The sequence below is a fragment of the Chionomys nivalis genome, chromosome 4 (genome assembly GCF_950005125.1).
Source record: "Chionomys nivalis chromosome 4, mChiNiv1.1, whole genome shotgun sequence".
NCBI lineage: Eukaryota > Metazoa > Chordata > Mammalia > Rodentia > Cricetidae > Chionomys > Chionomys nivalis.
The window spans coordinates 104,873,404-104,899,733 of record NC_080089.1 but is presented as its reverse complement, the minus strand read 5'-3'; the positions used below and the strand labels follow the sequence as shown (position 1 = coordinate 104,899,733).

Below are 26,330 nucleotides of genomic sequence, written 5' to 3'. Positions count from 1 at the left end.
TGTGATGGGATGCCATGCTCAGCCTTACTAAGAGAGAGAGAGTGCCTGAGGAGGCCAGAAGAGGGCGCCAGATTTCCCCAGGACTGGAGTTAACTGTCTTCTCATTTTTAATTTTTTAATTTTTAATTTTGTAATATTTATTTTTTAAATTCACTTTACATTCCAACCCAGGTTCTCACTCCTCCCCGTCCTCCCCCCCATCACATCCCCCATCCACTCCTCCCAACAAGTAAAGGTTCCCATGGGGAGTCACATAAATTTGGGGCAGGATCAAGCCCCTCTGCGTTAAGTCTGAGCATGACACAGCACGGTCTCTGTGGTTTGTCTTAGTGGTCCTGTAACTCACAGAGATCCGCCTGCCTCTGCCTCCCGAGTGCTAGGATTAAAGGCGTGCGCCACCACCACCCGGCTGGGCCACCTTTTTTTAATTACAATTTTTGTTTTTATAATTTTTTGTTATCTGTATGGTTATGTGTTTGGGCTATGTGTACAGCAGTGCAGGTGTCTGAAAAGGCATTGGATTCCGTGGAGCTGACAAAGGTGAGGGAACCACACATGTTCTCAGGAAGAGCAGTACATGCTTTTAATTGCTGAACCATCTCTCCAGGCCCTCTTTTCCCATTGTGTGTGTGCACGCTCATGCACGTCATACAGTGTGTGCTTGTGTGGAGGCCTGAGGCTGATGTTAAGAATCATTCTTCCATCCCATCTGTAGAGGCCGACTCTATCAATCAAACCCAGAGCTTGACAATATGGTTAGTTTTGCTAGCCAGCTTGCTCTAGGAATCCCGTCTCCAGCTTCCAGGCAGGCTGTCGCTCCCACCTGGCATTGCTGTGGGCTGGTGGGATCTGAACTGAGGTCCTCATGCTTCTGTAGCGAGCATCTCAACCCCTGATGTCTCCACAGCCAACACATCCTTGCTTATGCTCATCCACCTCCCGTCTCTTGCCCGCTCTCTTTCCTCTTTGTTTGGGTATGGCAATGGGAGATACACACGCTCTGATTTATGTGTGCCTGTGCAGGTTGACATCAGGTTGTTCTCTACCTTGTTAATTTGAGACACGATTTCTCATGGACCTGGAATAGGTCAGCCATAGGGTTCCATGGATCCTTACCCATGGGAGAACAGGTACGCCACGTGCCCAGGTTTTTACATTCTGGGGATCTATATAGGTTCTTATGCTTGTATGGCAAGCCTATTACTAACTGAGCCTCTTCCTCAGTCCTGTCTCCTCGTCTTCCCTGAAAAGTTTCTTTTTTACCCTATAGACTTGTTTGTTTGTTTTTCAAGACAGGATTTCTCTGTGTAGCACTGGCTGTCCTGGAACTAGCTCTGTAGACCAGGCTGACTTCAAACTCACAGAGATCCGCCTGCCTCTGCCTCCCAAGTGCTGGGATTAAAGGTGTCCGACTTTTTTTTTTTTAAATGTGTCCGGGTGTTTGCTGGTTGCACTTCCAGTCTCTGCACCTGACCATGTGTGCCAGATGCCTGTGGAGGCCAGAAGTTGGTGTCAGACCCCCTGGAAAGAAAGTATAGGTAATTCTGAACTATCATGTGGGTGCTGGGAATCGAACTTGGGTCACTCAGGAGCAGTGGTTCTCAACCTTTCTAATGCTGCAACTCTTTGACACAGTACCTCATGTTGTGGTGACCCCCAAGCATAAAATTATTTTGTTGCCACTTTGTAACTGTAATTTTGCTGTTGTTATGAATTTTAATGTAAATATTTTTGGAGATAGAAGTTTGCCAAAGTGGGGGGGGGGCTGTCGCAGCCCATGGGTTGAGAAACACTGTCCCGGAAGAACAGTCAGTGCTCTTGACTGCTGAACCATCTCTTCAGCCCCCGCTCCTTTGAGACAAGGCAGGTTTTAATTTTTCCTCCCCATTGCTCCACCTCCACCTTGTAAGATTCAGGATTACAGGCGTGCACCACCACTCTTGCTGTTGCAAATGTCTCATGCTGAAGAAGCAAACACATCCATTCTCTTTTGTAGGTAGATTCTTCTGCCATCTGCATTTCCTCCAAAATGTCTGCTGTGTGTTGTAAGCACACCAGAATAGGAAGAGGGTACATTCCCTAGGGGGTCTTGGAGCCTGGGAAACCATAGAGTCTTCAAGTCCTCGCTGTCCCTGGAGGGGCAGCAGCCGGACCTACAGGGACATGATACCAGATACAGTCGTTCTGTAGTCAAATTTCATGAATTCTCCTGCGTGAAGAAGACAGCTTACCAATAGTCCTCTGTGAGGAAACAATGAGTACAGTCTCTGTATTCTCCCTGGGTCTTATCAGGTCCGCAGCCTATGCACAGTCATTTGGGAGTGGAGGTCAGAGATCTTCCTGAGCAGCTTCTAAACCCAGTTTAGAAAGGGCAGAGGAGAGAGATGCTCACAGCAGCATGGAGAACCAAGCCCAGGGACCAGTCCCTAAGGACCTGCTGAAGGCCGGCCCAGGCAACAGTCAAAATTAGACGAAATAGGAGATAACTCGTGTGGCAGGGAAAAAAAAGGAGAGACTGGGTAAGAGTCCTAGACACCAGGGACTAGTACTATCCCACGGTCAGTCGGTGTCCTTGGATGAATGACAGGAGGAAGTGGGCAGGAAAGTGTGTCCCAAGGAATGCTTCTCACAGGAAGTGGAACTGTTTGGGAGAGGAAGGGCACCATGAACATACACTCTCAGGTCCTCCTGGGTCCACCGTGCATGCCTTGTCACCAAGGTAGCAAAGACCCTGGAGGTCTACTTATAGGCAGGAATGCACCCAAGGAGACTAACTCCCGAGACCTACTGGCTGGGTAGGGCTAATTACTCTCACAGGAGTTAGGGATGTGTTGACTTGAATCTGTGGAAAGCCACACTTCTGTAATTTCTACAGAAACAAGAAAACAAACATGCTCTCTCCTCCCACCTGGCCCAAGCCACGTGTTCCAGAGTGCTGAGCACCATAGCCCTTAGCATTGTCACCAGGAACAGGTGTCTCCGGCCACAGAGACCCTCCGGACTGAGCCGGTAGGCATTCCTCCACAGTAGGAAGGCTTGGGGCCCTTTCCTCAGATCCCATACCTTTGGCACCTCCCTGCCCACCCTAACTTTGCTCTATTGCCTGTGGCTTGTGGTCTTGGGAGATGCAGGAGTGTATAAAGGTGGAAGGTTATCTGGAAGTGAGGGCAGGGGCCTCCAATTGTCTGTTTTTGGTGTGCTGTCTGGGGAGAGGAGATGCTTATGTCTCCCTGTATAAAAGTTCTTGCAGCGTCTCACTAGCTGGTGTTTGTGAAGTTAATCTAGTAAGGGACAAAGTCAGGCCACAGACCTGCTCATAGAGCTCGTGTGTCACCAATCCCCCAAATCCAAGACACCACAGGAAAGACAGCAAGTGACAGCTGTGGTGATATTTTGTTTATGTTCTAACAAATAAAACTTGCCTGAAGATCAGAGTGCAGAGCTAGCCACACTAGTTAGCCATAGAGGCCAGGCAATGATGGCCCACACCTTTAATCCCAGCACTCGGGAGACAGAGGCAGACAGATTTCTGTGAGTTCAAGGCCACTCTGGGCTACATAAGATTGAATCAGTCTAAAAGAAAACAGAGCTCACTCCTCAGATCCCAACACTAGGCAGTTGGAGACAGGAGCGTTATGGCTGGGCAGAGAGAGGGTTGTAAGGTGGGAGGAAACAGGAGCTCAGAGAATTCAGTCTGAGGTTTCGTAGAGGCAGGATCTTGCCTATTCGGTCTGAGCAGTTGGAGAGGTAAGAACTCTAGTGGTTGCTGCTCTGCTTCTCTGGTCTTTCAGTTTTCACTCCTGATAACCGGCTCTGGGTTTTTATTATTAAAACCAATTAGAATTTGTGCAACGTCCAGCGTTATCTTTTATGTGCTGGGCTTTCTCTCTCTCTCTCTCTTTTTTGAGACAGGGTTTCTCTGTGTAACAGTCCTCTTGTGGACCAGGCTGGCCTTGAACTCACAGAAATCCACCAGCCTCTGCCTCCCAAGTGCTGGAATCAAAGACATGCGCCACCAACACCCAGCTCACAACCTTCTTTATTAGAGGGCCTGTTAATATCCTAACTTTGCACACTAGGAAATGGAGGCTGAATGAGTCCCAGGTCCTACCTGGGGAATGGCCAGTCTGAGATGCTGATCCGTATGGTACCTAATTGTTCACATATAGTCACCAGACATGAAACAATATCAAATACTCTTGAGTACGGGAGGAAGCCCAGCAAGGCCCTCCACAGTGCCTGCTCTCCTCCCTCAGCAAGGCCCTCCACAGTGAGAGCTCTCCTCCCTCAGCAAGGCCCTCCACAGTGCCTGCTCTCCTCCCTCAGCTCCAGATAGGCTTGGGAGTTTGGCCAGATGAATAGTAGAAAACACCAGGAAGTGGAAGGGCCCTTCCCTGTTCCATCACAGAGTTGGGGAAAAAAACATCTGGGATCCTTGACGGGCCATACCTCCCCTCCTGAACAGACAACACTTGTCTGTCCACTGATGTTCACCTGGATTATTCCAGGTCAGGTTAGAACTTTTTTGTTTGTTTTTGAGATAGGGTTTCTCTCTGTAACAGTCCTGGCTGTCCTGGAACTCTCTTTGCAGACCAGGCTGGCCTTGAACTCACAGAGATCCACCTGCCTCTGCCTCCCGAGTGTGCCCGGCTAAAAACATTATTTTGAGACAGGATTTCCTTATGTATGTGGCCTTGGCTGTCTTGGAACATTCTAAGTAGACCAGGCTGACTCTGAACTCACAGGGATCTGCCTGCCTCTGCTTCCTGGGTGCTGATTAAAGGTATGCGCCACTATGTGTGGCTATTATTTTTAATTATGTATATGTGTGTGGGTCTGTGCATATAAGTGCTTGTTTGTTAAGGCTAGAGGCATAGGATCTCTCTGGAAATAAAATTACTCACAGTTGTAAGCCCACTAATATGGGTGCTGGGAACCCTTTATGTCCTCTGCAGGTGCTGTATACGCTCTTAATTGCTGAATCATCTCTCTAGACCCTCTTTTTAAAAAAGACATTTTTATTTGTATCTGTGTATGGGTGGGGGTACGGGTGGGTGTGGAGATCAGAGGACAGCCTTTGGAAGTTGGTTCTCTCCTTTCAACACGTGGGTCCCTAACTCACAGCGTGAGACTTGCAGAAAGCACCTTTACCCACTTGAACCCTCTGGCCGGCTTTTAAAATGGTTTGGTGTAGGCTGGCCTCAAATTCACACTATGTCGCTGAGGATGACCTTGATTTTCCTGCCTCTACCTTCCAAGGACTGGCATTACATGCGTAGGCCACCACTCCTGGCTCTTAGATAGGTTCTAAAGTCTGGTGAACCTCCAAAGAGGTCCAGTAGAATCCGACCGCCTACTCTAGCCCGGTTTCATTCAGCACACGCCGGCCGCGTTGGCCGCGAAGGGCGCATGCGCGGGTTCGAGGCCGTTTTCCCGGCGACTCCGCGGCTGGTGCGTGGACACCAGTCTTCGCGGGCTGGCGTGAGCGCGCCCAAGGGGGGAGGCGTGTGCAGGGCAGGGGCGCGCGCGCGCCAAGCGCATGCGCAGCATCAGGCGGCGGTGCGAGCCGAGCTGGGAGATGGCGGCAGCAGCGGTGGAGCGGAGAGTGTGAGCGCCGCCCGGGAGCCTCTGGCCCGGGCGCAGTGCGACCCCGACCCCGCCCGCCTGCTTGCCCACCATGGGCAATGAGGCCAGCCTGGAGGGCGGCGCGGGTGAAGGGCCGCTGCCGCCCGGAGGCTCTGGTCCGGGTCCGGGCCCCGGAGCAGGGCAGCCGCCTTCAGCACTAGCAGGCGGCGGACAGCTCCCCGCAGCTGGAGTCGCGCGAGCGGCGGGACCCCTGGGCCCTGGTCTAGGTCCGGTCCCCGGCCCTGGCCCGGGCAGGTAAGAGAGAGGGTCTGGGTACCTGGGGAGCAGGGAACTGGGGCCGGGGCCTGGAATCCCACGATCTAGTGGACATCCAGTTCGGGTCGGCCTGCTAGATTGGCGTGAGCTGGGTGGTCGCGGGGGGGGGGGGGGAGCAACCCTAGGTTTCCAGCTGCCCCGCCTTGACAGGACAGGATGGTGAGTACAGGGTTAGTCAGGGCCTGCAGACTGTGACTTCGTCACAGTCCCCCAATTTTCTTCCCCCTAGCGCAGGGGCCCAACAGCTCAGGAGGGGCTTATGTAACCTTAGCCTGGTCCCTCTGCATAGGGGAGCAATGGGATGGAAGACATTCTCCCTGTCTGCCAGTGTCTGCATATGTCCATTGTGTTAGGTCGAGGAAAGAGCACAATGGGAGTGGCTGTCAGGGAAGATAAGTGTCACTGCTAGGAATAGGAAGAGATGGGAATAGTTGAACCATGAACTTGGTTCTTTGCTTTCCTTAAACATTTCGTGGCTGTCACTTCGTTGGGGGAAGGAAACTTGTCCACTGGATACTATCAGGTTCAGTAATACCCACTGTCAGTGCTTTCATCAAGGGTTCGCAAATGCTTTCAGGTGAAGCAGAAATACTATTGAGTTACCTAGCACCAGATACGAACCCGTAGCTTAAGGATTTAGATCAACACTGCCAAGCAGCGGGAAAGCTGGAACCCACAGAGTGGTTTAAATGGAATAGATCTGGTCAGATATTTCAAGACCAGCTTGTTTTAGATGTTTGCCAACCCAGATTCTGCAAAAAACAAGTTGTATTGGATGCAGAGGCTGTGAGTGCTAATCTGTGACAAGAGATGACAGGGTGAAATGGAAGGCATCATTTTCACACCAGTTGGGCCTGGGGAGTAGCACACTCCTTGGGGGCGGTGCTTCCGTCTCCATACGAAGCTGCCAATATATGTTGCTTTGCCTTCCCCAGAACACAAAATCTCCAAGTAGAGTTTTTTGCTTTTTCAGGTGCCCAGCCATGTCCCTCCTGGTTTTTTTTCCCTCAGAAGTCATTCCTTAGACGACTCACAGCGATGAAGCTGTTAGCAGCCTGAAACCTGCCTCAAACAAGCCAGCCTGTGAACACACCTTTTAGAGGCAGAATTTGCCCATTTTACATTTGCTATTACACTAATGCAGCTGAGTAGCACACGGCTCTTAGCGCTACAAACACTGTCCATCTTGCTGCGTGTTGCGCTGCTGTTTGGGCTTTAGCCTGAGACAGAAGCTCACCACACTTCAGTCCTCTCCCTCCAAGGAAAGCTACAGAGAGTGGAAAAACCCCTTGTTGCTGAAAGCTCTAGGTGGGGAATTTACCGTCTTTCTTCCCTTAGCCAAACTGGCTGTTCCGCTAGTTGGTTATCAGATGTTGCAGAGACAAGCACATGGAATTCTGGAAGGACCTGGCAGCTTAGAGGGACAGGAAGGATGCTGCTGTGTCTTGCCCATACTCCTCAGTGGTCCGTTTCTGTTCTACCTATAACTCCTGCTACCAGGCAGACCCGTCCACTGCCACATGTGCAGAAACTATGGGCTCGCTGGATTTGACAATTACAACACATCTTGCCAACTGGGCACAGGGCTCACACACAGGTCCTTCAGCTTTCAGGCTTATGAGGTAAGCCGGTGGCTTGTCACCAATGCTCAAGACTGAGGACCCTTAGGGGCAGCTCTTCCTGCTGCTGCTCAGTTTAGCACAGCATCTCAGCTAAGCAGGCAACTGCATTGTCTGTTTCGCCTTCAGGCTCGGAATGGCTTCTGCTTCTCACCAGTGCATCTCAGGTACCCGATACCGAATTTAGCATGTTCCGTCTGAGATGCTGATGAGAACAGATTGCCCATCAGAGGAGACAAAGCCCGTGCATGCGCCTCTAGGCACCCAGCGAAGAGCATTACATGTGTATTTGTAGCGGTCAGAAACCTTATAGTATTGGGAGGGGGTCAAAAGAAGGTGCGATTAAATTTCTAACCCCATAGGGGAACTGAGGCTCCTAGGGAATGGAATCCTGGTTCTTTCCTTTTGCCATGTCACCTCCTGTCACCTCAAGCTGAATTTGTCTTCTCATCCTCATGCTGAGCTGACTTGGACTTTGTGAGGGGGTGGCTTCAGCATTCAAGGCTGAAGAGCATCAGTGCCGCCACACCCATAGCGCTGTCTCAGCCTTGGGGGTGATGGGGCTTCAAGCACTGGAGCGCTCCATAAGGAACGGTTTTCTGTTCCTGGTCTCGGCTTCATTACATATGATTATTTCAGCTCTGCTTTTCCCAAAGCATGACAGGTTAGGAGAAAGCTGATCTCTGTCTCAGACACTGCTTTCCGAACTGTGTGGCCTGGTAGGGGCTATCTATTAGAGGAAGGGGCACCATTCATTCATTCATTCATTCATTCATTCATTCACAGCAAGAGCACAGGATGATGGGATTTTACCTGTACACATATCCATGACATACCACCAGATTAAGACCAGCCCTCATCAGTACCTAACAAAGTACCTTTGGGAAAAAAATGCTCAAAGGAGCTGGGAGGTAGCACAGTGGCAGAGGGCTTACCCAGCACCTATGAGGCCTTGGATTCAAGCCCCAGTACTGAAAAATCCTGTTTATTGGGTACTAGAGCGATGGCTCAACAGTTAAAGAACACTGACTGCCCTTCTATAGCATTCCAATTTTATTTTATTTTATTTTATTTTATTGGTTTTTCGAGACAGGGTTTTTCTGTAGCTTTGGGGCCTGTCCTGGAGCTAGCTCTTGTAGACCAAGCTGGCCTCGATCTCACAGAGATCCACCTGCCTCTGCCTCCCGAGTGCTGGGATTAAAGGCGTGCACCACCACCGCCCGGCTAGCGTTCCAGTTTTAGTGTATGTGCTGCCAAAGCAAACACTGATTGCTCTTCTGATGACCTGAGTTCCATCCCTAGCACTCACGTGTTGGCTCACAACCATTCATAACTCCAGTTCCAGGGGATCTGACACTCTCTCCTGGCCTCCACAGACACCAGGCACACATGGTGTATAGACATACATGCAAACAAAACACCCATACACATAAAAATGAAACTTATAATTACACAAAGCAGGGATGGAGAGATGGCGCAATGGTTAAGAGTTTGCTAACTATCATGAGGACCAGAGTATGGATTCTAGCACACGCACAAGCTGGGGCATCTCACACAAACCCACAGCCCTGGTGCTGAGGGGTGCGGGCAGAGACAGGAGGAATCTCTAAGACCTGCCGGCTTCCCTCTTTGGGGTCTTCCTATGTGGACATAGGTATGTACACCCCTCCCCAACTGTGCACATAGACTCAGACACATATTCACACACAGTAGATAAATAGATCTAAGAAATTACTTTAAAATTGCACCAAGGAGTTCCAGGACAGGCTCCAAAACCACAGAGAAACCCTGTCTCGAAAAACCAAAAAAAAAAAAAAAAAAAAAAATTGCACCAAGGGCCCACATAGACCAGTGGCAGCCTGGCTCCTCCTCGGCTGTAAGGACTTGTGAATGTTTTCTCATTTACTGATCTCCCATAGGTTAGGGAAGGGATCTTAGCCATCAACAGCAACATGAAGGGCATGGGAGAAAAAAATATGGTACTGCCCTACCCTCTAGCACTTAGTCTGGTTGGTCAGGTCTCTCTTGAAGAACCAAACCATGGAAGATCTCTCAGAGAAAAGGGACAGTCTCATGTCTGGGAGGTGCCGCACCGGCAGTGCGTATAGAGGGTATTCAAGTAGGAACACCACGGGCAGAGAGAGAGCGAGAAAGGGAAAGAGCAATGTGGTCTGCATTAGTAGAGACAGCAGAGAAAGAGACCGAATGCAAGACTAGGAGAGAGACGGGGTAAACTCAGGTGAGACATCTCTCTCTAAATGCCCGACAAAATCCATAATTCCCTTTTAGCTCATATGCCGTGGAGAAATCTTGAGCCAAAGACAGCTGGGCATAGAGAACCTGGTTGTTGGCTGGATGGGCGTGAGTGCTCAAAATGGATTTGTCAGGCATGGTGTCTGACTGTCCAGGTGTGCTGTGTTAGCTAATAGTCACAGACTAGTCCAATCTACAGTGAACTAGTGTATACAGATAGAGAGAGGGCACAATCGCCAGGTTCGGAAACAATGGTCATTTGTCATTTAGAGGCCTACCTGGCCCCAGCGGCTGAATTTTTGGGAGTGGGGGTATGTATTAAAGTAACCTTCCTTTAGAATAGTGACATCGACAGTTTTACTCAAGGGACAATCATTTTGATGTTTCTTGCCAGGGAAAAAGGGGCGATGTTGATAATATTGTTCCCAGCACTGGTGGGACAGGTAAGACACCATAGGGGTTTCTGTCTTGTTTGGTTTTTGGAGACAGAGTCTTACTCTCTTGCCTGAGCTGGCCTGGAATTCACTACATGACCCAGGTTGGCCTTGGTTTAGGATGCTCTGCTCGCCTCAGCTTTCCATGTGCAGAGACTCCAGGCGTGAGTGCCCATGTCTGGCTGTGGATTTAAAATGTGTTTTTCTACAGGAGTGAGTGGCCATGTCTGGCTATAGGTTTAAAAATTTTTTTTCTAAGCCGGGCGGCGGTGGCGCACGCCTTTAATCCCGGCGCTTGGGAGGCAGAGGCAGGCGGATCTCTGTGAGTTCGAGGCCAGCCTGGTCTACAAGAGCTAGTTCCAGGACCAAAGCTACAGAGAAACCCTGTCTCGAAAAACCAAAAAAAAAAAAAAAAAAAAAAAATTTCTAGTGGAGAAATTAGAAGAGAGGCTATTTAAACAAACAAGATTACCATGGAAAGTTTCAAGCATATAATAATAGAGGGAATAGTCTAATGAAGTTCTGTGCTATAGCCGTAGCTATAGCCGTTACCAACTCATAGCCAGGCAAGTTTCATTTACCCCTCGCCCTTCCTCCTGAAACAAATTCCAGACATTCCAACATCCCATCATCAGTATTCCAGTGTGTACTTCCAAGCTGCCAAGAAACAAGAGCTTTGTACAAATGTAACCATAATGCAATCTTCATATTTAAATATATATTTCCTTCCTTCCAGGGAGGGTTTGCTAGGGACCAAACCCAAGGCCTCCTGAATGCTAGGCAACAACATTTTCTTTTAAAAAAAAGATTTATTTTTAATTATGTGCATTTCTGTGTGACTCTGCATGGGTATGCACCTGAGAGCAAGTGACCAAAGAAGCCAAAAATATTGACTCTCCTTTGAGCTGGATATACATAGTTTGAGCCACTGAAGATGGGTGCTGAGAGCTGAACCCGAGTCCTCCACAAGAGTAGAACATAATGTTAACTGCTGAACTGCCTCTCTAGCGCCCCAACAACTTGTTCTTTTGTTTTTTGAGACTTGGTTTCTCTGTGTAGCTGGCCTCAAACTCAGACCTGCCTCAAGTACTGTGCACCACCACTTGGAATCTCTTCTTCTTCTTCTTCTTCTTCTTCTTCTCCTTCTCCTTCTCCTTCTCCTTCTCCTTCTCCTTCTCCTTCTCCTTCTTCTTCTTCTTCTTCTTCTTCTTCTTCTTCTTCTTCTTCTTCTTCTTCTTCTTCTCCTTCTCCTTCTCCTTCTCCTTCTCCTTCTCCTTCTCCTTCTCCTTCTCCTTCTTCTTCTTTTTTCTTTCTTCTTTCTTCTTTTTTGGTTTTTCAAGACAGGGTTTCTCTGTGTATCTCTGGTTGTCCTGGAACTCACTCTGTAGACCAGGCTGCTGTCCAAAAATTTGTTCTTAATCTCCTGGAAAATTTGGATGTGGTTCTGTTTTCTGATTGTCTTATAGATTTTAATAATTGGTTTGTTCAAATTGTGGTGTATATGAAAAATCTAGTCTCTTTAACGCCCTGTTTCTCACTTTGTTCATTTTGTAATTTATGTATTGCAGATCCGAGTCTCTTATTCTGTGGGACTATTTCATCGCATTCTTGTGGTGTCATAAAAGACATATCTTGGCCAGTGTTTTCCTGAAAATTGGTTATGATACTTAGAACCTATTCAGATTGACATTTCCTCATCATCATTGGTAGTAATTATTGTGCTGGAGTTCAAGCCCAGGGACTCATACATTCATATAAATGCTGTACCGCTGAAGTGTATGTCACAAGCCCACATTTCATTCATTTTGTTATTTTTGAGACCAAGGCTTGCTATGTGGTTCAAGTTGATCTTAAATTTATTTTGTATAGCCCAGGGTGGTTTCAAACTCTCAATCCTCCTGCCTCAGTCTTCTAAGTGCTAAGATGACAGGCATGTGCCACCATACTCGGCTGAAATTCTACCTTTAGAAGAAGGGATGAGGAGGAAGTTGCTAAAAATAGAGCCTGGCTTTGGACTAATTTGGGAGCCAGAGAACAAAGTAGCAGGTCACATTCTCTTCTTTCTCTGAAGTTCTGAGTGTAAGAAGCCAAAGCTTTCAGTCTTGCCCTTTTGACCCAACTCATGTGAGCCGTCTGTAGATTTGGAGTTGGAAGCTGGTAGGGGATAGATTTGGAACCTTCAGGAAATCCTCCTCATCTCACCATTCTGGCATGTCCAAATGGGAACCTTTCCTCTTGTTAGGAGTGGGGACAGGGAGGGCCAGGCTATAGGTGAGCTGCTCAAGAGGCAGAGTCTGTCCCAGAGCCTATGGACCTGTCCTGTTAAACTCTATATTCGCTGGGCTGTGGTGGCACGCGCTTTTAATCCCAGCACTCAGGAGGCAGAGACGGGTGGATGTCTGTGAGTTCAAGGCCAGCCTAGTCTACAAGAGCTAGTTCCAGGACAACCAGGGCTGTTACACAGAGAAACCCTATCTCAAAAAACCAAAAACCAAACCAACCAACCAAACAAACAAACAAAAACCAGAAAAGAAAAAATCTTCTGTATTAGGTCTAACTATGGTTATTGGATGACTGCCTCATCATGGACACTCTGCTCGGTGTTTTGTTTCTCTCTCGACCTGCCAGGCCTTAAAAAGTCTGCAGGCCCCATCTGTCCTGGCCCTCCTTGTCCTTCCTGCCTGGGAACTGTTCTTAAACACTGAAATGGTGGCCGAGGCCTGTATGCTGCAACAGGGGCTGAGTCCCACTTTCTGATATGAACTGTGGGGACTCCTGCCTCAGTCCGCCTCAGGCCAGGAGCCTGTCATGCTGGTACGAACACTGCGTTCATAGACTGGCCCAAGCTCGTTTCTTACAGGACTATCTGCTATTCCCATTTCTACCACGGGGGTGGAGGGATGTGGGGGGTGGCTATGGTGGAAACCAGGACTGTGACTCTCTGTGGTAGGGCAGCTGGAGTTCTGACTTCCTGCCCTCTGTGGTTCCCTCCTTACAGACTGGGCCTCTCGTGGGTGGGTGTCTGCTGGTCATGGTCATTCTCTGTTTTTTTTTTTTTTGTAGTTATTGTTTATTTTTTATGGTTCTGTGAATTAAACCCAGGGCTTTGTGCATGCTAGGCTAAGCTAGTGCTGCTCCCACTCTCCCCAGTCCTGACCCACGCCGTTCTCCTTGTCTGGTTAACTTACACGCAGGCTCGGATCTGCCGTGCCTTCCCTCAGCTCTGCTGTACCAGGGCCCAGTCAGCAGCGTTATGTTATAATCTTTGCTCTCATGGGCACCCCAGGCTCTAAAGAGAGCTTTGATCTAGAAGAGATTCTTTATCTGCTGTTCCTCACTTCTTTCTAACAAGAAAATCCCTTGGAGGCGTATTGGAAACCTTTAGGCCCTTTTAAGGATCAAGTCCAGAAGTGCCTGCCGAAGCCTGGCTGCCCCTGAAGTAGGAAGCTCTGCTAGCAGAGTCCAAGGTGATGAATGTGAGATGCATATACGTGTGTTTTCTGGGATTTGGTCTCTTTTACACACACACACACAATTTATTTAGCTTTATTTGATGTGCATTGGTACAGAGGTGTCAGATCCCCTGAAACTGGAGTTACAGACAGTTGTGAGCTGCTGTGTGGGTGCTGGGAATTGAACCTGGGACCTCTGGAAGAACAACCCGTTTTCTTAATCACTGAGCTGTCTCTCCAGGCCCTAGAGACTTGGTCTCAAATATAGAGAAGATCAAAGAGCTTGTCCAGGAGCTCATGAGAAGATAACCCTGCTCTGTCCTCCCTGGGAGTGTCCCTGGCCTTCCAATGAGCCAGGGCTGGCCAGTGACACTGGCTTAGGGAGGAGAACGACCCTCACATGATGCTGAATAACCAACCACTTAGACATGACGCGGTCATTTGGAAAAGAGGGAAGGTAAGGACATTTCTCAATTGTCACATTGATATATTGCTGTGGGGGGGAAGGTAGCAAGGCACTACCTACACTAAAGTGTGTGTGTATGTGTGTGTGTAAGAAAGAGAGACAGACATACAGACAGAGACAGAGAGAAGAGAGTATTCCATGCATGTATTTAGACAGTAGAGGAAAGCTCATGTGTTAGATCTTACCTGCAACTTTGAGGCAGGGTTTCTCTTTCTCTTGAATTTCTTTATTATTTTATTTTATGTGTATGGGTGTTTGCAACATGTGGATGTTTGGTGCCCACCAAGGCCAGAAGAGGACATCAGCCTCTGGAACTGGAGTTACAGATGGTTGTGAGCTGTGATGTGTGTTTTGAGAATTGAACCCTGGTCCTCTGGCAGAGCAGCCAGTGCTCTTAACTGTAGAACAATCACTCTAGTCTTCCACACCCTTTTATTTTATGTTTTTGAGACAGGGTCTCTGTATAGCCCTGGGAATCCTGGAACTCACTCTGTAGACCAGGCTGGCCTCGAACTCAGAGATCTGCCTGCCTCTGCCTTCTGAGTGCTGGAATTAAAGGTGTGCACCACTGCACCTATCTCACTATACCCTTTTAGGATATTTTATTTTTAATTGTGTGTGCACGTGTCTATATGAGGGTTTATGAATGTCAGTGCCTGTGGAGGCAAGGGCCACCGGGTACCCTGGAGCTGCAGTTACAGACAGTGTGAGCCACCTAACATGGGGGCTGAAAATCAAACCCAGGTCCTCTGGAAAAGCAGGAAGTGGTCTACACCACTGAGCCATCCCTCCTGCCCAGGCAGGGCCTTTTGTTCCTGGCGGTCTGTGCCGGCCCAGCTCCTGTCTCACCACTGTAGTTACAGATGTCTGCCAGCACATCTGCCTTTTTTTTTTTTAAAAAATAATTTATTTATTTTTATTTTATTTGCATTGGTGTTTTGCCTGCATGTATGTCTATCTGAGGGTGTCAGATCTTGGAGTTACAGACAGCTGTTAACTGCCATGTGGGTGGTAGGAATTGAACCTGGGTCCTCTGGAAGAGCAGTCAGCACTCTTAACCACAGAGCCATCTCTCCAGCCCCCCACATCTGCCTTTTTATGTTGTTTCTTGGTGTTCAAACAGAGGTCTTCACGCTTGTGTGGCAAGCACTTTGCTTACTGAGCCTAAATTTTTTAGGGGTAGCGTGGGTAGAGAGAGATGCCTCAGGTAGCCCAAGATGACCTTGAACTTGTGACCGTCTTCTTTGCTTCCTCCTCCCAAGTGTGCTGGGGTTATAGGCATACCATTACACTGGACTTTTAAACTAACAGTATTCGTTATATACCACATGATGCTTTAAAATATGTAAAATTAATTAATACATTTATTCTCTCACATATTTATTTTCTTGTGGTGAAAAATAGTTGAAATCTATTCAGTGATTTTTTTCAAGAACATAATATTGTTATTAACTATAGTTATGATGATATACACAGTAGCTCTTAATATTTTTTTTATATTTATTTATTTATTCTGTCTGTGTGTATGCCTGAAGGCCAGAAGAGGGCGCCAGACCTCTTTACAGATGATTGTGAGCCACCATGTGGTTGCTGGGAATTGAACTCAGGACCTTTGGAAGAGCAGGCAATGCTCTTAACCACTGAACCATCTCTCCAGCCCCAGTAGCTCTTTTGAATTTATTCTTTTTATTTAATTTGAGGTTGGTATCCTTTGACCAAAGTCTCCGCACTCTCCTTTTCTGTGCTTGTGGTGTATGGAAACTCTTGCGGGGACTTTTGCAGTGGAATAGAAAGGTTTTTATTCTCTTAAAATTTATTACTTATTTTGATGATGGTAATTAAACCCAGAGCCTCACCCTAGGCAAGTGCTGGACCGCTGAGCTAAATCCTTAGTCCAGAAGATGTCTTGTTCTTTTTAAGGCAGGTCTCACATAGCTCAGGATAGCCTCAGGTTTCCTCTGTAGCTGAGGATAATTTTGAACTTGTGGTCTTCCTGCCTCTGTTTCTTCAGTGCTAAAATTACAGGCATGAGTTGCCACGCCCCGTTTCTGCAGTGCTAAGATTACAGGCATGAGTTGCCACGCCCCGTTTCTGCAGTGCTAAGATTACAGGCGTGAGTTGCCACGCCCCGTTTCTGCAGTGCTAAGATTACAGGCATGTGTTGCCACGCCCCGTTTCTGCAGTGCTAAGATTACAGGCATGTGTTGCCACGCCCCGTTTCTGCAGTGCTAAGATTACAGGCTTGAGTTGCCACGCCCCGTTTCTGCAGTGCTAAGATTACAGGCGTGAGTTGCCACGCCCCGTTTCTGCAGTGCTAAGATTACAGGCGTGAGTTGCCACGCCCCGTTTCTGCAGTGCTAAGATTACAGGCGTGTGTTGCCATGCCCCGTTTCTGCAGTGCTAAGATTACAGGCATGTGTTGCCACGCCCCGTTTCTGCAGTGCTAAGATTACAGGCATGAGTTGCCACACTCCGTTTCTGCAGTGCTGGGAACTGACCCGGAGCTCCATGCCTGCCTTCTGAGCTACACATCCAGTTCAGCATTGTTCATTTGTTTGTTTTTGTCAGGGTCTCACTGTGTAGCCCAGACTGGTTTTTAAATCTTCTTGCCTCAGCCTTTCTAGTGTGGATCATAAGCGCCATGCCTGGTGTAGAGGGTTGTAGAGGGAACCATTTGTTGAGCCTATCTTTGGGTGAACCAAGAAAATAAAGGAAGGAGACTAGAACTAATGGGCTCCATCCTCCATGGGCTGTGGTCTGGGGAAAGACAGAAGCATCTGTCCAGATCTTGACTCTTTCCTCTTCTTTCTCCTTGTCCTTCTTGTCTCTGCTTCTCTTCGTCGCACAGAGGTAGGATAATCAAGCGCACAGTTAGAAGGGATTGTATTATTCCATATCCTAAAATAGTAGAACATATATTTGTATAGTGTTTTACAGCTTACAAAACACATCCAAAACATTAGCTTATTCTGTTGGGAGCTCCAAAGGCCTAAGATGAGCGATTCAGAACAGCCAGCTAGCAGACGTTAGCAAACCCAAATGCCTCGCACTGAGCACAGCTGGAGAGCCCTGTCATTTCCCTGCCTCCTGCTCAGACAAGATGGAAAATTTAGCAAGAGGATGGGGAGGGCTGTGCAGAGGCAAAAGGATCAGGAAGTAGGACATTTGAATAAAGGACAGTGTGGGATGAGAAATTGTGGGCATCCTGAATGAAGATCAGAAATCCAGGTTTTGATCATTTGATGTTGCCCCAGACTCCGCACTGAGTCTACACACCGGGTGGATCTTTAGGGCACTCTTGTTTTATTTTTGAGTTTCTGGGGATCATGCTAGGTAAGCACCCCACCACTGACCCACTCCTATGGCCCTAATTTTTCAGTTTTATTGTTTTTGAACTGAAGGGTTTAACTAGATAATCTCCAAAGCCCCATTAGCCTTTGACATTTGGTTTCTATGAGATAAACGAAAAGGAAGGATGTTGCTTTCCTTTGTTCTTCAGTCCCATGAGAATAGAAATCAAGGTCATAAACTGGCCATGGTGGCCCATACCTGCAATCCCAACATTCAGGAGGCGGAGGTAGGAGGGTCACCCTGGGTTCCAGGCCAGCATGTGTCACATAGAATATCAGCCTGGGATACAGAATGAGACCCCATCTCAAATAAAACAAGATCACAAATAAAAAGCACAACGTGTGTCTTTCAGGGGAGCTAGTCGCAGCTGCCAGTAGAGGACGGCTCATTTACTGTGTTCCGGTGACTTCCTAGAATGGACAAGATAAATCGAGACTGCAGCCAGGGAAGGCTCACTGACACCTTTCCTCCAGGTGGCTGCTTGAACAGCCACTGGCCTTCCTGCCATGGTTTAGCCAGCCCTGCAGGCTCACTGTTCCTTGCTGTGTCCCTCATCTCCCGAGTGCTCATTCCACCCACCGCAGGTGCTCTAATGGCCGGTGTGCCTAAGATTGCCATGGAGCTGGGTTGGGCAAAGCTTGTGTGTGGTGAAGGCAGCGCAAGGGAAAGGTTAGCTCAGAAGAGGCTGCTTTTGCCTACTCCACCCAGGCAGCTGGACAGCTGGGTCGACTCTCTCATTTCAGAGGGAAGAGCTGCCCCAGGGCTCTGCGGGCTCAGACCAGACCCCCTAAGTGTCAAGGTCCAGTATGTGAGGGTGATCCCTTTAGAAGTATGGTTTGGCTTTAAGAGATAATGTGTTTGCTCTGTCTCTATTTTAGTTTGAACATCTAAGCCACCCCTAATGGAGCTATAATGGCTGTTGTCATCTCCCCAGGCAGAGCTCTGCTTTGATATGGAAGTTGAAGTGTTCAGCAGCCTTTGGTCTTTCTCAGCAGATTCCACCTTTGGGAAACTCTTGTTTTCCATGATTTGAACTGGATTTCCTCGTGCTTCCTGTCAGCTGGTCCTCTACTCACAGCCTTGCAGGTGTCCACTGTGAGCCTCCATCTGCCATATTCTCAGTCACTCTGCCCTTCTCTGGTCTTGACATCTCAGCTCCTTTGACTGTAGTGGACTCAGGGATAGTTGCCTACCTCGGCTGTCCTGCCCAAGGCTCTTAGTACTCTGAGGACAGGGAAGCTCAGAGAACAGGGTCCAGTGCTTAGCAAGTCACATGGGTTATGAGTGACAGTCTGAGGGATGAGGGTCTTCACTCATGCAGCAAAAAGCATCTTCCTCTGCCTTTCTGAGATCTCTGTGGCAGCTACTCCAAGCTCTCCAGCCTCATGGTGTTCTCTGTGTGAAGGCTGAGTGTCCTCCATCTTGGATATATGCAACCCAGGTGTGCATCTGTGGGAGCCTGCCAGGACCCTGCCGTGTTTTTCCGGTGTACACCTGGAGGTTCCTTTAACCTAGTGAGATTTTTGGGCCCTAACTCAGTTCCCCTGGAGAGAGGGGGTGATAACTAAGGAGTATGCTTGCTTCAGAGAGCCCAGCCATCCCCCTTTCCCAGCCCCTACATCTGACCTTGACTGGCCAGTGTTAAGAGTTTCAAGACCAAGGCCTTGCTAGCTAACGTTTAGAGATCTGGCAGCTGAGGAGAGCAGGAGAGTCAAAGTAAGATTAGAGAGGCCAGCACCCCTTTTACCCTGGCCACAGCCCCTGTGCACTGCAGCAGAATCTCTGTGCAGGCCTGGTTGTCTCCTGACAGCCTTTGCTTAGCTACACTAAGTAGCCTTAGGCTCTGTCTGTCCGTGTTCCCAGGAGCAGCAGGTGCCCTACAGTCAGAATTCCTAAACATACATAGGAGAAAATGTTGTACGGTGAGGGTCTGGGAAAGTGGCTCAGTTGGAAAAGGGCTTTCTACCAAGCATGAGGATCTGCTCCTGCTCCTCTTCCCTCCATCCCCAGCGCTGCACTCACAGGTGTGTGCTTGCATGCTCAGCTATCTCTTCTCTTCAACTAAAACAGCAAAACAGCAGATAAAACTCACTTTAAGATCTTGAGATACTGTCACTGCTATATACTGACTTTATTCTAATATATATGTATGTATGAATATAGGTAGAGCATAGAATATGTATGTGTGTATGTGTGCATTTATTTTAGAGTAATAACATTTTTTTTTACTAGCAATAATACTAGTGAATGTAACTTAAGGTTTTCTGTAGTATATTTTGTCTTTAGGTTATATCTTTCCGGAGATATATAGGTTCATGTTTTAGAGTAATTAGAAATTATTCTTCCCTGTGTGGTCATGCCATTAGTAAGATCTAAAATTAAGCTTCTTTATTCTAGTTGGTTTTTAATTTGTGAAGATTATTTTTTGATCAGATATCTGTTTTCACCATATTATTGCACAATTAATCAGCCAAACTTCAGTGGCTTCAAACAACAGTTCTTTAAAAACTTCTCACTTGTACATCTGCAAGCTGGACAGCATTTACTGATCCAGACTGGACTCCAGGCTGCAGCTGGGTCCAGCTCTGTCTAGTGTGTGCCTCATCTTTCCTGGACAGCAGGCTAGCCGGCAGTTCTCGCAGTAAGGATGATGGGCACACACTGCACAAGCACATTTTAAGCCTCTGGCTTGCTCACTGTGGTGACTTGAATAAACATGGCCCTCATAGGCTCATAGATTTGAATGCTTAGTCACCAGGGAGTGGCACTATTTGAAAGGATTAGAAGGATTAGGAGGTGTGGCCTTGTTGGATGAAGTGTGTCCCAGGGAATGGATCAGGATGAAACTCTCAGCTCCTGCCATACCCCCTGCCCTGATGATAATGAACTAAGCCTCAGGAACTGTAAGCTAGCCCAATTAAAAGCTCTGTTGTCTATTTTTTTTTAAAGTATCTATTTATTTATTATGTATACAATATTCTGTCTGTGTGTATGCCTGCAGGCCAGAAGAGGGCACCAGACCCCATTACAGACAGTTGTGAGCCACCACGTGGTTGCTGGGAATTGAACTCACGACCTTTGGAAGAGCAGGCAATGCTCTTAACTTCTGAGCCATCTCTCCAGCCCCACAGTGTCTCTTCATAGCCGTAGAGCAGTGATTGACACTCGTGTGCTTTCCATTAGGCAACATGACTCGTGGGCAAGCCCAGTGTGGTATTTGTAGTTACCTGTGACTGTGCCACCAGGGGCCTCATAATTTGATGATGGAAAACAAGCATTGTTTTGGGTACAGACTCTGTAATACAGGGGTTGAGGAAGGGCACATTGGGCGTGGCTTATTTCTGCTCCTTCTTTTCTTCCCTCTGTGGTAAGAAACAGGTTTTTTAGCATCTCCATGGCGTCCCCACTTCCCTTCCTTTTCTTTTCTTCTTCTCTCTTTTCTTTTTTCTACTGGCTTTTTGGCAGGGTTTCTCTGTCTAACAGTGCTGGCTGTCCCAGCTGGCCTTGAACTCAGAGATCCACCTGCTTCTGCCCCCAGAGTGCTGGGATTAAAGGTGTGAGCCACCTCTGGCCCCACTTCCCTTCTTGAGACAAAGTCTCACTAAGTAGCCCTGACTGGCCTGGAACCTAGAGATCCACCTGCCTCTGCTTCTGCCTTGCAGAGATTAAAGTCCTGGGCTACTGCACTTGATTTACATAACGTATCATGACGATCACCTTGTAGTAGGGTACAGAATTCCTCCTGCTTTCTCTGCGTCTGCACCATGTTCCCTATGTGAATGTAACATGGTTTATCCATGAACACTGGACTGCAGCATCACAGAGAGAAACATGGTGCACATTTTATTCTGTGTTTTTATTAGTGTGTCTGAGATTTTTTTCTTCAAGTGAATTGCTTGAAACAAAATGGTAAATGCAGAAGTCAATTTTCCCTTTGTTGCTAAGCCTAAGGACAAAAGGTGAAGCAGGGAGCTGGGAAGGATGAGTGTGGTCCATGTCATCATCAACTGAATGTGTTCTAGAGGTGGAGCAGAGGCCTTGCCAAGGGTTGGTGTGGAGAGCCTAAGAGAACAGTCAGGAGAACCCCCGAGTTTGGCCTGAACATCTGGTGTTGTACATGGAGAGAGGTGGGCAGAGAGTGAGAGGAAGGACAGGGTCTAAGTTTAGGAGTTTGCTCTTTGGCCAGTTGTGCTTGTTTCTCCTGGTGCTGAAGAGCAAGCCTGGGAAGTGCCCTGGAAGGCTGGGAGCCTGGAAGTGCCCCTCCAGCTGGGGTGTGTCCAGGTGAGGTGACTGAGTGCCCTGGAAGCCATGCCTCCAGCTGGGGTGTGTCCTGGTGAGTTAGAGCTGGCTTCAGTGCTGGCGTTCCAGGGGAGAGAGTCGAGTGCATTCAATTGAACAAACACTGGTCTTAGCAATTGAAACATAAGAACTCAGCATGAGGCCTGGCGTAACGTTTCACGTACAGGACTGAGACTGGAAAGATGAGCACGACAGTCGCGCTCACTTGGTTTCTAGAGCACGTGTGAATTAAACCTGATTGAGGCTGTGCCCGGCCTCTGCAGCAGCGGTACCTAATGGGCTCAGAGTGCCCAGTGAGGACCATCCTTCCCGTGTCCATGCATAGCCGCTAAGGCAGTGTTTAGAGTTCATTAAACAGTTAACTTGAAAGGTCTGTTGGGTCTCAAAGGCTCTCAGAATATGCAGCTGCTCAGAGCTGAAGCACAGGCCACCAGGGCCACCAAAGACAGCGCCACATGAGGGAACACTCTTCTGACTCTTCGGTTCTTCCTCACGGAACTCCGTGAAGCCCAACTGAGGGTTTCGGCCTCCAGCTTGAGTGCGAGTGGATGAGACAGGCTCTTCTCCGCAGAACGGGGTCAGAGAGAAGGCTGCTGCTACTCTGTGCTGTGTCTGCTCATGGGCAACGTGGGTATAGATGCTACCACTTGCCCGGGATATGGATTCCTCTTAGGGCTCAGAAGCCAGTGAGCTGGAATAGGCATCCATTCTTGCTCTCCTCCTGTGCCGAAGGCACTTCTGTAAATGATGGTGCTGAGTTGCTGATTGCCTGACGTCTGAGATACACCACCCACAGTGCAGTCAGAGGGCTTTCCTGTTAGGGCACTTTGGGGAGTTGTGATGTAGGCTGAACCAATGGGGGAGAGGGAGGAAGGAGCAGACAGACCCAGGCAGCCTGCTCTCAGCATTCCCAGCAGACCAGGCTTGCCACACTGCTTACCCCGCCCCAGTTACTTTGTTAGGTGCTCGTTGGAGACCACATGGCCCCTGCTTGAGCTGCTGCTTTGATCTACCTGGCCATTTTGCTGTATTCTTTGTTTGCCCGAGCAGGGGAAACACCCAGACTGAAGGGGAGTCGGCATAAGCCTCCCTAGGACTCCAGGTCAGAGACCCACATTCCTAAATGGTAAGCCCCCCAAACCTCTGTACTCCTGAGTGTTGAGTAAGGAGAGCAAAAATGCTCCTTGTGGGGACATTGGGGTGACACCTTCTCCTCCAGTGTGAAGACCCTGGTTCAGTGCGGTCTGGGCCTGCTTGGTGGCACAGGTGCTCACCTGTTCTGGTGACAGGCAGGAAGAGGAAATGGAAGCCTCCCTTTGGATAAATATCCCACATTTTCTGCACTTCTGTGAAAACAGCCTCAGGGACTGTCAGGCCTGTGAAATGGAAGGGCACTCACCCTAAGAGTGACAAGGGCTGAGCCTGCCTGCAAGGTTTGCAGGGCACACAGGCCTCAGCCATGCTCCCTCACTTTCCTGCTCTGTCGTCTGGTGTTGTCATAGGAAAGCACAAATACCTAGGTAGACATGCACTGCTTTGAGTGTGTGTACTTGAATGTGTGTGTGTACAAGTGTGTTTTTGTATAGTGGGGCATGTGCACATGGAGGCCGGAAGTCAACCTTGGGTGCTGTTTCTCAGGTGCCGTCCACATTGTTTGGATCAGTCTCTCACTGGGAACTAGGACTTCCTGATTAGGCTGGACTGGCTGGCCACTGACTGAGTCACAGGGCTCCTCTTGTCCCTCCCGCCCTGGACAGCAGCACTTTATAGATCACCTGTCTCCCAGGCCCAACACGTACATCCTAAAAAGCAGTAATGCTACTAGGTAGGAGCCAAGGGATCTTATTTATGTGCTTGTGTGTCTGGCTGACAGTATCAGGTTTACTGAGTCCTGAGTAGCAGTGGCCGTATCCAGACACCCCCCTGCTAGTCCGTGCTTAGTGGGCCACCCATACCAGTTTGGGGTGAGGAAGCAGCATTTAGGGTCTGGAAGGGATAGAGCGTCCAGTGCATCACTGATGCTGTCCCTGCCCATGTGCGGGTCCCTAGCTGACCAGAGGGAAGCAGGAGCCATCTTCTTGGTGGCCTTGTAATATAAGACCTCAGGGCAGAAGAAAAGAGCCAGCCCTCCTGGCTGGTGTATGGGGGTGTGGCCTTCACTGCAGGGCGACTGGCAGCCCACTTAATATGGGCCAGGCTCCAGAGGCCCCAGGGCCTGGGTGTGAATGGGGTAGAATTCATGCCATCCTTTCTTGCTCCACCTGCCATGGAGACAGGGTATGCCTCTGCTCCTCAGGCAAATGTCAACATGCCCTGAACAGTCAGTGCATGGCCTTCAGGAGTGAAGACCATGACCACATTACTCCACTATACAGGATCTCTTTTCTTGGAAAACTTGAATCTCTGTGCAGCACAGTTACTGTCATGGTTGTGCTGGGTGTTTTTGAGACTGGGTAGCTCAGGCTGGTTTTGAACTAGCGATCCGCTTGCCATAGGCTTTTGAACACTGGGATTATAAAAGTTTACCACCATGCCAGGGAAGTCCCTTTGAGCTAGGAACATCATTTTGTTTGACGTCCATATGAGGTCTTTTTTTTTTTTTTTTTTTTTTTTTGGCACAGAGCCTTTTTCTAATCTTGAGCTGCCCAGGGCCCAAGGTCAGTGTGAGTACTGAGTTGGGTGTAGTTGGATCAAAGAACGCTTCTAGTGGGAAATGTCCTGGCAACAAGATGGCAAGAGCAGAGTGGTGTCTTTTGGAACCGAGGGGTGGTTTGTAGCAAGGAATGGGAACCCAGAAATGCTCTCCTGGTGTTTGATCGCCTCTAGTTTGACCTTCCCGGTCTCTGCTTGTCCGCTGAACTCAGCTGTTATAGATTAGAGCTGACCGTCTAAACCAAGTGTGGTGGGCCACGCCTTTAATCCCACCACTCAGGAGGCAGAGGCAGGTGGATCTCTGTGAGTTCGAGGCCAGCCTGGTCTACATAGAATTGACTCTGTAGGATTTATCTTAGCCAGCCTCTGCTTTTCTTGTAGTTTAGGTTAGCCTTGAACTTGCTGTACAGCTGAAGACAAATTCTCTTCCTCCACCTTCCAAGTACTGGCATCGTAGGCATGATCCATAACACCTAGCTTGAGGTTCACTTATGCAGGTCAGGCTAGTCTTGAACTCACAGAGATCCTCCTTGGCTCTGCTTCCCCAGGGCTGGATTTGTGTGCCACCAGCCCAGTGGGCTGCTTTTTTTTTTTTTTTTTTTTTTTTTTTTTTTTTGCTAGACCCTTTCCCATTACCAGGGTCAACTTTCTCTGTGGTCTCATATCCATCAGAAGAAAGGTGGAGGCCAGCAGGTAGGCAGTTTCTGCCAGGGCCTCCCTTGGCAACCACTCTCAGTCACTCAGATTGGAGGAGGAACCCAGGCTCATGGAAAGTTGCTCCTCCTTTTCTTCTTAGCCCCTGGTCAACACTTGGGTTGTAATGGTAAGTAATGCTAATGCAGCCAGTGCTCAGAGTTCAGGGCTCAGTGAAGAGAATGGTTTTAGTCACTCAGAATCAAAAATGCCGGTTAAAGAATAGGACTAGGAATCATGACGTCTAGTGTCCCAGGAAGTGACGCTGATGTGGGCATTTGAGTGCATTATATAAGTCTGGGGGTGAGCAGCTAAGTGGAGTGGCACGCGGGCTGGGCTGTGTAGGAAAGAGGAACCACACACCAAATCCCCTGAGGCTCAGAAGCAGGAGGCTCCTTTTCAGTGGGAGATGGATCAGAAGCTTGTGTGGGAATAAAGGAGCACAGTCTGTAAATATACACATAGCTTATTTCTAGTCAGGACATCTTGCTGGGATTGTTGGGGCTGGTTGTGCAGATGGTCTGCTCCTTGCGCCCACTCCCCAGACTTCCCTCTGGGCTCCAACATTAGCCCTGTCCACTCCTGACTTTGGGCTGTTGGTCTAGCTTGCTGCCCCTGCTACTGTGAAGGTCATAGGAACTGGGAATGGTTAAGATGTGTTTCCAGGTGAGTGGTCTAGCTTCTGATGCTTTCCTAGGAAAGGGGGGCCTTGTCTGGGGTGATTGCTAACCTGGCGTTGGTCCACCACTTTCCCCCATTAATCAAAGAGTTCACTGTACACTCTCAGATCAACTGTGCTGGAAAGGGTGTGAAAGTACCCTTTACAGGGGATTGCTCTCCAGTACCATGTAAAGCCCATGTGCGGACACAGGCCTCCTATCCCAACACTAGAGAGGAGGAGGCAGGGGGATTAGAAGTTACCCTTGACTAAATAGGAAGCTGGATGCCAGTCTGGGCTACATGAGACCCTGTCTCAAAGCAACAACATCAAAACCCAAAGAAATAAAATAGCCAAGAAAAAAGGATCCACAAAAAACCCTAAGGACTTCCATTTGAAACCTCTTCTTAGTGTTTGCTTTTGAGGTATCAGGGCTCAAGATCAGAGTCTTCCGGCTCAGCTCCCACTCCGCACTGCACTGCTGCTCCCCCCACCTTTTGTAGCGTCTTGACTAGCATACATCTTGGGGACCCTTGTGTCCAGAGGAGCTAG

General features: G+C 48.6%; 1 protein-coding gene across 2 annotated transcripts in view; it reads left to right on the top strand.

Moving 5' to 3' along the window:
• The first annotated feature begins 5,571 nt into the window (after window positions 1-5,571).
• Window positions 5,572-26,330, top strand: part of Bsn (bassoon presynaptic cytomatrix protein) — an 89,187-nt gene continuing 68,428 nt past the window's right edge. For both annotated transcript variants that reach the window (XM_057766456.1, XM_057766455.1), the window contains exon 1: window positions 5,572-5,880. In XM_057766456.1, coding sequence (XP_057622439.1) covers window positions 5,678-5,880 — 203 coding nt within the window. In that variant the 5' untranslated portion in view covers window positions 5,572-5,677. The remainder of the gene's footprint in view (window positions 5,881-26,330) is intronic.